Below are 12827 nucleotides of genomic sequence, written 5' to 3'. Positions count from 1 at the left end.
CTGGGGCCAGGTGAATGAAAGTTGACTCTTGAAAGGCTGGAGTGTTGGGAGACGAAGGATGGGTCTGAAGAAAGTGACTAAGAAACAGACCTGTGATCAAAGAAACCCTGTGGACATCCCGGAGTGCTCATGGGTACTTCACTGCTCCTCAGGCCCTGCTTTTCTTCCCCATGATTTGACTGTGTCCCTTTTCAGACTTTGGAGACTTTTTGGAGCACTCTTTAATGTTAGTAAGGCTTTTCTTGGGTTTATGCTCATCCTTTGTGGTTCTTTCTCTGCAAAGAGCATAAAATGGCTGTGGGTATTAAACACCAGTATGTACTAGAGATTATACTGGGATATTTTAAATATAACAACTCATTTGTGTTTGAAGGGAACCCAGCAAAAGTCCATAAATTAAAACAAGGATTCAGAGAATGGTAGCCTGACTAAGGTCACAACAAATTCAAATCCATGTCTATATGACGTCACTGAGTCTTTGTTCTTCACACTGTCATATAGAACATCCTGTGCTATATCGTATTCACACGTTTATACATGAGGTTTTACTTGAATGTTTTATTTACAAGCCTTTATTATATTGATAAACCTTAACCACATTAACTATCCGGCGCCTTGCAGAAGAGGCAGTGCTGGACTCTGAAGATGACCCACGGTGTAAAGTGTGGGCCTTGCTGTGTGTAGAGCAGTTGCAGATGTCAGGTCTTGGGAGAATGTCGGGAAAGTTTAACTGGCCACACAATATCGATGTGCACACCCTTTTATGCTTCTGTGCAGGTCACCGGCACCATCACTGTAATTGTCCTTGTTGAAAGGGCCTGTCCTGATCAAGCTATGACTCCCTTAGCACATCCTCAGGATTTGTAGTCGATGAAAATAACAATGGCTTCATTTCAACCCACTGACCAGAGTGTTTCAGTAGAGGCTTAACAGGGAAAGACAATAGAGGTTTTTAAAGAATACTGTATTTTATTTTTAAATGTAAATGTTGCGGGGGGTGGGGTGGGGTATGCATAAGAGTTCAAGTGCTGTGAGTGTTGAGATAAGGTTAAAAGGTCAGGGATTTTTTTTTCTTTTTAGGTTATGGCTCATTCTAATAGAGTTTTGATAGGATATGTTGTATACAGAATAATCATTAAAAGTACTTGATGAGACCTAACATACACTGGATGGCAAATCTAGTCTGCTACACCTTAGAGGCTCCGGACTCAGGATCGTACAGTAAAGAAGAAACAGATGTATCTCAGGTTGCAGGGCCAAGTCAGAGGTTTGAATTCCCCTCTGTAGACATTTAACCAAAGTAACAAAAGCAGAATTTGAATTTCAGTAATGAAGGGTCCGTATCTCATTCATTTTTAACCCTCCTAGAGGCTACAGAGTAGATATCTAAGTATCAGTTAATTCAACAAGTTAAAGTTTAGCAGACATGTGGTGGATTGATGAATGAGCAACAGAAAACCATGGATGCAGAGGCCTTCCTCCTAGTCTCAGCTGACTCAGTGAAGGATGAATGGGCAGCAGGAAGCCTCAGATGTAGAGGCCTTCCTCATAGTTTGAGCAGTATTTCAGAAGATAACTTAAGCAATTTCAAAAGTTGGTTAGTGACTTGAGCATTTAGAGGGAGGAGCAGAAATTGGGAGGCTTTGCAGAACCACAGGTAAGAGCTCATAGAATCCAATTACAGGTCCTGGATGTAAGGTAACTAAATAAAACGTTTAGAAATAGCACAGGCAGGCTCTCTAGGCTCCTTACACTCTTTCTGAAAGCATGTAATGGGCACATTTATTTTCTTGGCACAGTGCTTATCTTAGTGGATAGATAAGTAATAAGTAGTTCCTATGTTCAAAGGATTTATATTTCTAAAAATGAATTATAGGACAGTGAGAAAAGAGAAGGAAAATGGCTTATGTTAATTGCTGACTTCTGTCAAGTACTGTGTTACATTACATACATTATCTTATTTACCTAACCATTCCATTGGCAACACTTTATATGAAAGCTGGTCTATCCATAACCCTCACAGGATCCATCTACCATAAATCTAAATATTATAAGTTGTAAATCAAAGCAGTAATCTGGCCAAACTTTCTGTGTTTTCTTCCTGGACACAGACACCTTCGTAACAACCCAGAAGGCCAGGTTTAGATTCTCTGACTCCTCAGCAGTCCCTAGAGCACAATATACACACCCCTTCTCATCCTGTGACCCACCCCTGGACCACTTCTCTGTTCTGCAGTATACATCCATCAGGACTGAAAAGAATGTATAAGCCCTGTGATCTGGCTTCAGGGAATTTGGCCTGGAAGTGTGGGATGGTTACTCAAAAGAGACGTGAACTTGATGTAGGGGGTATAGTCAGAGTCAAGTCCTCTGCCCAGGGCCACTGTCCTTAGCCTGAGAGAGTTCTGGAAGAACAAATAGGTTCCATAAGTTCCCTCCATGTCTGTAGACAGTGATAGAGCTGGATTTGCATAGTGTTGCCTGGGTACACAGAGAAAAAGTGGTGCCTCAGTCGGTCAGGGCAGGGCAGCTCTCTGTGATGAGAGCACTGTTGGGGTGAGAAGTCAAGGAATGTTGGGAGGTGATTCTAGAGTGTTGCTAAATATGATCAAAATACATTGTATAAATTCTCAAGTAATGTGATATTTTTAAAAAACCTTGAAGGGTAAGTCAGGGACAAGGCTGGAGGAGAATGCCATTGCCTGTAGCCCTGTCCACCCAACGGCTAAAGGGGAGGCTGTCCACTGGGGAGGAAGAGCATGTTTGCAGGGTAGGCAGAAAGAGTGATGTTGCTGTGTAGCCAGTGCCCAGATGACCAGAAAGAGGAACACACTACGGCAGGTTCCAGATCCAAAGGAGAACCAGGAAGCAGTGGCAGCCGAAAGATTCCTTTCCTGCTTGTTAGGAGATGGCTATGCATTCATAGAAACAGCATCCAGAAGGAGGCAAGATTCTGGGATTTCATAGTTTCGATTAAAGATTAATAATGAGAATTCTGGGAGAGAATGGAAGTAAATATGACAGTCTTGGGAGGCAGCTGAGGTTAGGAATGGGCAGAAGAACATAGAAAACAAACCACAGAAACTCAAGTTTGGGGGAAACAGCCTGATCTGGCCAGGTCATCGTTGCCATGGTAAGGTCAAACAAAGTTGAGAAGATGCTTCATTTGTTGGAAGCCAACTTAGTCATGACAAGCAGAGGGACCCGAGATTTGGTGATCAGAAGTTAGGGCCATATATGCAGAAAATAGACTTTCTCATATAAGGGTGTCTTGGGAAAGAAAGTGGACTTTTGATGATGTGTGAGGAGATGTTAAGGGGTGTGTGTGTGTGTGTGTGTGTGTGTGTGTGTGTGTGTGTGTGTGTGTGTGTGTAAAATCTTTGAAAAGTTTCTATGGAAACTAAAGATACAAAAACTTAGGAACCTCTGTGCACCCATAGTAGAAGTAAAGAGCAGACTCGCCGCCAGCCACCTTAGATGACTGTGAACAGTGAACTTTTCTCCTCCTCACAGCCATCAGTTGGCTGTCAGTGCTTCTGGTCCCTTGGCCCAAAGCTTACCTGTACAGCCTCTGTGGCTTCCTCTCCCCTGGCCTGGCTATCTGCCTCACCCCTCTTCAGTCTGCTATGTTTCTTGATCGTACTTATCACTGTCAGAATGTAGGAACTTAGGATTTTTCCCTAACAAAAGGTCAGTGCAGTCCTTAGACTAGCATCTGTACTAGAAGTTCAGCAGATACTTGTTGAATAATATGCATGGAGTGGAGAAGGGATAATTTGATGGACAGGATTCCAAAGCAAGATTGGCAGACTTTTCCTCTAACCAGATGGATGGTCAATATTTCCAGTTTTTCTGGCCACCGTCTTTCTGCTCCGTGTTATTATTTGTTTTTATAAATAATCCTTAAAAATACAAAAGTCGCCGGGCGGTGATGGTGCATGCCTTTAATCACAGCACTCAAGAGGCAGAGGCAGGTGGATCTTTGTGAGTTCGAGGGCAGCCTGGTCTACAGAGCGAGATCCAGGAAAGGCACAGAGAAACTCTGTCTCAAAAAAACAAACAAACAAAAAAAAAAAAAAAAAAAAAAAACAAAAGTCATTCTCAGCTCACAAGGCAAACATAAACAGGTTGTGGAGCAGAATTAGCTTGCTAACAGCTGCAGACATTAAGGGACCAGGATTTAGTGATCTGAGAGAGGAAAGGGAAATGTCTTCCTGCTGAGAATGTGAGTGAGAAAAGTGAATATAAACCACCCACAGCCAGGTCAGAGTCCATGCCAGTGACATCAGCCTTCTCGTGCAGGGGAAGGAAGGTCTGCTGGGTGTTAAAAGTGAGAGCGTTTTCAAAGCAGAGTGACTGGACAAATAGAACCCTGGAAAGCCCAGAACAGCCAAAGTAGACAATGATTTAGAACCCTGCCACATGCATCAGGGTGAGACACCAAAGAAAGGGATGAAACTTCAAGCCTGGGCCACCTAGGAGCTATATGTGCTGCCTAACTTCTGGGGGCTCTGGAGGACTAGCTCAAAAGAATAACTGCATTCCCATCATAATGTTTTTATTAAATTGTTTTTAAAGAAATATGACATCGTTTTGTGACTGCTTATACGTTTATTATAAACTCAAGCATTTTAACTCTCTATTGATGGCTGAACCACATTCATTGTCTCATGTAATCATGTAAAGTAGTTCTAGCATGTTCTCTGATTTGTGGATAAGGGAACTGAAGCTCACAGAAGTTAAGAACCTTACTGAAAGACATAAAGAGCTTCTAAATGACAAAACCAGATTAGCCACCAACTCTGCTCTTCCCTCAGCACGCTCTTCACTGACTACAGGGCTCTGGCTGATGGGCTGGAGCCTACCGGAGGGTGGTCTAGTGACAATGCTGTCCTCACCCTTTCCTGTTCACCGTTTTTATGTGGCCTTAGATGAGGATGGGGATAGTATGTATCAGAGAGAATAGCAACACATTAGATAAGCATGCAAACCCAGAATTATTACCAACTGGAGTGATTCACCAAGGAAGAATTGTAGCAGACAAGAGTGCAGCCACTACTCAGGTCCAAAAGCAGTGTCCAAATGCACTGTCATAGCTGTGGCTGTGTGGGACAAAAACACTTAGAGGTTTTAGCCATAAACTTTCAGATGAGAATGAATCAGGGGAGCCAGACCATCCGAGAACCTCATAGAGCCTTCGTGGGTCCCCAATTGTAGAAGGGCTGGGGTGAGAGTAAATATTTCTGAACATTTCTCTGTATGTTACAAAGCAAATTAGACATGTTGCATGTGACTTTCATGATCAGAATTAGGAATAAGAGGTAGACATTTGTCTTTCTGAGTCTGGGTTACTTTGCTCAGGATGATATTTTCTAGTTCCATCCATTTATCTGCAAATTTCATGATGTCATTGTTTTATATTGTAATACTCCATTGTGTAAATGAACCACATTTTCTTTATCCATTCTTCAGTTGAGGGGCATCTAGGTGGTTTCTAGGTTCTGGCTATTAGGGATAATGCTGCTGTGAACATAGTTGATCATGTGTCCTTGTGGTATGATTGAGCATCCCTTGGGTATATGTCCAAGAGTGGTATCACTGGGTCTCGAGGTAGATTGATTCCCAATTTTCTGAGAAGTTACCATACTGATTTCCAAAGTGGCTATACAAGTTTGCACTCCCACCAGCAGTGGAGGGGGATGCCTTGCTCAGCCTTGATGCAGGGGGGGGAGGGGCTTGGTCCTGCCTCAACTGAATGTACCATGCTTTGTTGACTCCCCATAAGAGGCCTTACCCTTTTGGAAGATTGTATGGGGGGTAGACGGTAGGAGGGTGGGAGGGGTAACTATGGTTGGTATGTAAAGTGTATAAATTTTTTTTTAAAGTAATCATTATAGATAGCTGGAGATTGAGCCAGATGAGAAACTTCCCCACGAAGATGCCTTGGAAGTGGCCCATGTCCTCTATTGCTGGGCATGTGTTAGACTGAGAACCATCTGGGGTTTCTTATAACCTAGTCTAGATGGCTTTCCGGCACTGGTTAGAAGAACACAGCACTTCTGTACTTTAAAATCAGGAAATAAATATACACCTGAAGTTTCCTCTAGAGTGCATTGATAAGATACTCAGCGGTATATATTACAGATGTTCTCTTTAGAACCAAGGCTATGAAAATCCCAACTTTTCATAGAATATAGCAAAATGTTTAGTGTGCTAAAGTTGAGATTTGGGTCTTTCTTTGCAAACAATGTAGATTTTGTATAATTTTTTTTTTTTGAGTCAGAGTTTCTATGTGTAGTTTTGGTGCCTGTCCTGGATCTTGCTCTGTAGACCAGGCTGGCCTCGAACTCACAGAGATCTGCCTGGCTCTGCCTCCCGAGTGCTTGGATTAAAGGTGTGTGCCACCACTGCCTGGCTTGTGTAAAATTTTTGCCAATAATTATACCATATGAATTTATAATACAGCCCTGTCAATGTGTCTAAGTCACTCCCAGGATGTAATTATTAGTAAAACTGACGAAATATTGGAATTTCTATAGAGTGGTGTTTACAAGAAGTTCCTTGAAAGTCTCACTGGTCTTGGCAGACTGGATTCTAGTAAGCTGGATGTAGTTGTTTGAGGAGGAACATTAACCCCTGACTTTAAGATCATTGTAGTGGTTCTCAAATTTAGTCCCATGGCCAGCCTTTACAGCTTGATCCTGGTTTTCGTAATCATGTATATTCAGTTCTTCTTGCTCCACCATCTCAATTGTGTGTCTCATCAGATGAAGATTTCTTTTCAGTTCTGGTCTTTTCAAAGGAAAGAATCTAGCTGAGAGATTCAGACAGTAGCAGACGTTAATTTACAGAGCAATATAAAATGATAGTACAACCTGGAGAGATTGGAGCAGGCTGACCCAAATCTGTATATGTAGGGGTAGGGGTGGGGGTGAAGGTGGGGATGAGGGCAGGGGTGGGAATAGACAATTGAGTGCTGCCTTGTCAATTTTTTTTTACTGCTTTATAAATATTTATGAAGCTTGTGGTATGTTTATTCTTGGACATAAGGTAATCTTTTTACCCCTTTGCAAATCATGGTGAACCCCATCTCCTTTATAGGGCATGTCTTCCCATTGAAAAGCCCACAAGGGAAAAGGTCCAAACTGTAATGCAAATACTGTTATGATTAAACCTTAACACTGGGCTTTTGAGGATGATAGTAAGATGCCCCTTGCTAGTACCCGAGGCATGGTTAGGAAAGGATAACGCCTTAATTCCCAACACTGTGGGAACAAGCATCTGCAGTAAAAAGGATGCTCATGCACAAGGCTGCATTCTAAACGTAACTGGACACATACCAAGACACGGGCAGGTCATCAGCTCTCTCCTCTCTAGCTCCTTGCCTAAGACACAGGCTGCTGTAGCTTTCCACAGTCATCTCGTGGCTAATTCCTTGCTTACTCAGTCTCGGATATATGTTTGAAAATGTCGAGTTTCCTTTTCTAAGAGTATTAAAACAACTGTTACTGGTTACAATCACTGTCTTTCTGACATTTCAAACAAAGTAGAGGAAGACAGCTAGAAACATCTCCATTGGCAGTTTTGATCCTGTAACTTCCTGCATGAAGCAGAGGTGTGTGACTGATACTCTTTTTACTTTGCAGGTGTAATCCCTTTCCACGGATTTTCCATGTATGGTAAGTTGGGCTTGATACAGTCATCATTTTTGTTATGTTTTTGAAATTTAAACATAATGATATGCTTTATATCTTACCATTCATACAAGCTTAACATACTATGTACATTTTAAACATTAAATTCAGTATTTTTATGTGTCTAATTAAGAAAAATTAAAAATAAAGATCAGAATTGTTCAGGTAATGATTTCTCAGCAGATGAGAATTGAAACACACTGTGAAGGCTGCTGTGAGCTTTGCCATCTAATCTAATGGAATAAGGACACGGTAGTGTTTAGTTCTATTATAGTAATAAAAACAGCATGAGATTGGGACAAAACCAGACACACTGATTAATGGAATCAAACTGAAGACCCAGACTCAGTTCACATGCTGTGAATACAATGTTTATTTACAATGAAGTAAAAAATACAGTCTGGAGAAAATACAGCATCTTCAACAAATGGTGCTCATCAGACTGGATGGTTACATGTAGAAGAAAGAAGTAGACCTATACTCATCACCTTGCACAAAATGTATCAAGGACCTCAACATAAGACCAGATACCCTGACTCTGATAGAAGAGAAAGGGGAAAGTGGGCTTGAACTCATTGTCACAAAAAGGAAACTCTGACCAGGACACTGATAGCACAGCACTAAGACCAACAGTTAATAAATGGGACATCATGCCAGGTTGTGGTGGCACATACCTTTAATCCCAGCACTTGGGAGGCAGAGGTAGGCGGATCTCTGTGAGTTCAAGGACAGCCTAGTCTACAGAGCGAGTTTTAGGACAGGCTCCAAAGCTACACAGAGAAACCTTGTCTCAAAAAACAAACAAACAAACAAATAAATAAACAAATAAACAAACAAATAAATAGGACATCACAAAGCTGAGAATCTTCTATATAGCAAAGGGCACCATCTTTCAGGCAAAGAAGCAGCCTTTAGAATGGGAAAAGATCCTTACCAGTTACACATCTGATAGAGAGATAGTATCTAAAATATATGAAGAACTGAAAGTTCTGAACATCAAGAATGCAATAACCCAATTAAAAATGGAGTACAGAGCTAAGCAGAGAGTTCTCACAAGATGAAACAAATGTCTAAGAAACACTTAAAGAAATGTCCAGTATCCTTAACCATGAAAGAAATGCAAATCCAAGCTCCTTTGAGGTTTGATCTTCCCAGACAGAATGGTCCAGATCAATAAAACAAATGACAGCTCCTTCTGGCATGGATATGGGGAAAGGGGAACACTCATATATTGCTGGTGGGAGTGCAAACTGCTACAATCACTATGGAAATTTAAGTATGGTGATTCCTCAGGAAGCTGGAATAGATCTATCTTAGAATTCAGCTGTGCCTCTCTTGGGTTTATACCCAAAGGACTATCTTACTACAGAGAGATACTTGCTCATCCATGTTCATTGCTACTGTATTCATAATAGCCAGAAATTGGAAACAGCCTATATGTCCTTCGACTGATGAATAGATAATGAAAATGTGGTACATTTACACAATGGGACAGTATTCAACTGTTAAGAAAAATAAAATTATGAAATTAGTAGGTAAATGGTTGTAGGTAGAAGAATCACCCTGCTTGAAATAACCAAGGCACCAAAAGACAAATATTGTGTATTTTCTCTTATATGTGGATTTAGATTTCCAGCCTTCGGTAAGTATGCTACAATCCAAATAACCACAGAGGTTAAGTAGCTAATAAGGGACTGGGGGGAGGAGAGAACCTCCAATACAGTGTTATGGAGAGTCAAAGGGAAACTAGAATAGGAAGATCAAATAGGGAGGGAATGGAAGAGAAGAGTAAAGGAAGGAATATGGGGAAGGACATTAATATAAAGGCCATTTGAAAAACCATATGGATACCTACTACTATAGAAGATTTCTGAAATAGACATACCTATATATTTATGAACATAAATATATTTGTGTTGAATATATATTTCTATATAGTAAATTAATATATAAGTGTAAATTTAATATATAATTCAATACACTTTAAATTATATAGCACACACACACTTGCATATATAAAAGGGATATAAATGAAGTCACCAAATAATGAGGGAGACAGTGTGCCAACTAGACATCTTGTGTCACCTTCAGGGCAGGAATAGGTTATATCTTGTTGCATCATTGGCCAAAGGAGCTCCATGGAAACCCACAAACATCATAGGATATTGTTAAGGCTATTGGTTGCTCTCTACAATCTGATGGTAAGGCCCTACTGCTGAAGACAACAGTTAATTAAATCATCAAACATAGAAATGTTGAGCTGTGCCTACCTAGAAGCTTCAATAATGACTACCATTATTATATTGGAAGGTAGCCTTCTCACTATCAGAGAAGAAAGATAATCATCATTATCATGCAGCTACAGACCCTGTGATCTACAACAGTAACCTGCCTGTCAGATACGGTAGTGAAATAGTGGCACAAATGTTATGGGAAGAACCAACCATTCTTTTTTTTTTTTTCCTTTTATGAAAATAGATAATTTTCTTACATAATTTATCCTGATTACAGTTTTCCCCCTTCTCCTCCAAGTTCCTCCTCACCTCCTCTCTTATCCAGATCTACTCCCTTTCTGTCTCTCATTACTAAATAACAGACTTCTAAGAGATAGTATTAAAATATAATAAGATAAAACAAAAACTATCACATTAAAGGGTAGGACAAACCAACAGAAGGAAAAGAGCCACAAAGAAGGTACAAGAATCAGAGACCCACGTGTTCTCACACTCAGGGATTGAATCCATAAAAACACTAAACTGGAAGCCATAGTAAATACACAGATGACCTGGTGAAGACCTGTGCACACCCTTTGCATGCTGCTTCCGTCTCTGTGAGTTCACATGAGCTTTGCTCATACTGATTTAGAGGACCTTGTTTTCTTGGTGTTTTTCATTCCCTCTGGCTCTTATACTCTTTCCACCTCCTCCTCCATAGGGAGGAAACAGCCACCTTTTGATTGGATTTAAGGCCCACTCCATGAGATGGAACCCTTACCTGATGCTTATTAAGTGGCCAAGAACCCGAGACGACATAGATCATGGGCCTGGAGGAAAACCTAGCACCTTATTCTGCTAAAGGAAGGAACATAGCAATACAATAATCCCTAGTGGTATCCCGCTATATCCATAGATCACTGCCTTGTTCAGCCCTCGTCAGAGAAGGTTCTTCTTGCATAGGTGGGAATCAGCACAGAGACCCACTACTGGACAGTGTGCAGAGACTGAGAGACCTTGGAACACTCAGTCCTAAATGGGATCCTTCATAAAACCCCTCCCCTCAAGGCTCAGGTTCCTATGCGTAAGATGAGGCAGAATGATTGTAGGAGACAGAGGTGATGGATGACTCCAAGATACAATTATACCAATGCACATATAAACTCACAGAGACTGTGGCAGCATACACAAGGCCTACACTAGTTCAAGGCAGATGGGGTCCCAGCACTGAGCAGGGCAGGTGGATATAGGGTCCCACCTCTAACCAAGAAGCTATCTGCAATGATACCTACTGGCAAAGGGAAAACCACTTCCTCCAGTGGAGCGTCACTGGCCGTAGCCACAGCTCAGGGTAGGCCCCATGTCTGGGAGTAATTGGCCAACACCTAATAAATTCGGTCATATTTTCATGGGCTTCTTGCTTCAGTTTTCTTCCTTTTGTCATTTTTGCTCTTATTGGTCTTTTGCTTATTGTAAGTTTTGTTTTTGTGTTGTTGTGAGGAATTTTTGCCTTTTTCCCTCTAAGTGAGAAAATGAACATAAAATTGGGTGGGGAAGATCTGGAAGGAATTGGGGGAGGGAAAACATGATCAAAACATATAATTTTTCATTAAAATATTTAACTCTAGTAAGTTCAAAATCAGGCTGCATAAATTTCTGCACTAACGCTCTAAAAACCATTATGTCAGAAAAATCTGAAGGAGGGGACAACAGTAGTGACTCATGATTTCTCTGGACTCTTGCTATGCCTGCTGTTGGCTCTGTGGGAGCACTCATTCATCCTTGGGGAAATTCATGCATAGGCTTGAGAACTCGGAGGCCTTGGGGGCCTTACAAGCCATTGAGGAATAGTGAACATTTAACAAAGATTGGCAAGAGAAAGAACACAGTATACTTCATGATGTCACTTTAGATTGTGTGTGTTCATGATTTACCTAAACTTATGGCATCTATTTTATTCTTCCCATGACCTTTAGGATCCATAGAAATACTTAAATATTTTACCATTTTAACACAAGCCAAGCAATATACCAATATTTTTTAAAAAATGCTTCCACATTGACAATCAAAGTCATTATGAATGACAGAATGTTCTTTTCAAAGTTGTATACAGTAAGAAATGTGCAGGGGACCTAGAGGACCTTCACTTGTGCTATCCAGATGGTGTTGCTCACAGGCTTGCATGAGAGTGTACTCTATTTTATAAACTTGCAGTATTATAGTGAACCTCTGGCATATTACTTTTATAAGATTGTAAGGAATCTGAAACAAGAAACGTGAAGAGGTTAAGAATGTAAACTTTACCCTTGACAATAATGTCTGAATTTTATTATTTAATTTAATAACTCCAAGTTTCAACATTTTCCAAATAAAAAAAAATGTTTAGCCAGGTGGTGTGGTTCATTCCTTTAATCCTGGCACTGGAGAGGCAAAGGCAGGCAGATCCCTGTGAGTTCAAAGCCAGCCTGGTCTACAGAGTGAGTTCCAGAACAGCTAAGGCATTACACAGAAAACAAAAAACAAAACAAAACAAAACAAAACCATGATTCTTATCTCTAAAAACAAGCAAAAACAAATAAACAAATAAATGTTTAGTATACACAAGTGAATTGAAGTCTACTTGATGCCATGAAGGATTAGACACCTGGCAGATTTTAGTAGACTGAGACTCTGCCCGTTCATGTTCATGGTCACTTAAGTAGGCTCACACTGATACACCTGGGGAGAAATGTTTGATAAGGAAGTAAATGGTGCAAAGTATTTGATGAAGAGCTCACACATACTGCATTAGGAAACGGGAGGCGGCTGTGGAGACATTAGCAGCAGCCAGCTAGCAGCGCCAGTGTTCCAGCACACCATCTCTAAGTAGTTAGCACTTGGCCATTTCAGTTTCTTCATTTTACACATCACAGTGTTTATG

The 12827-nt window shown here is 40.8% G+C and overlaps 1 protein-coding gene across 2 annotated transcripts in view; it reads left to right on the top strand.

Moving 5' to 3' along the window:
• Window positions 1-12827, top strand: part of Tbc1d19 (TBC1 domain family member 19) — a 116764-nt gene that overhangs the window by 77455 nt on the left and 26482 nt on the right. For both annotated transcript variants that reach the window (XM_036200962.1, XM_036200963.1), the window contains one exon: window positions 7647-7679. In XM_036200962.1, the coding sequence (XP_036056855.1) occupies window positions 7647-7679 (33 nt within the window). The remainder of the gene's footprint in view (window positions 1-7646; window positions 7680-12827) is intronic.

The sequence above is a fragment of the Onychomys torridus genome, chromosome 10 (assembly GCF_903995425.1).
Source record: "Onychomys torridus chromosome 10, mOncTor1.1, whole genome shotgun sequence".
Classification (NCBI taxonomy): domain Eukaryota; kingdom Metazoa; phylum Chordata; class Mammalia; order Rodentia; family Cricetidae; genus Onychomys; species Onychomys torridus.
The sequence above is the reverse complement of the archived record's forward strand: the minus strand, read 5'-3'. Positions and strand labels throughout refer to the sequence as shown.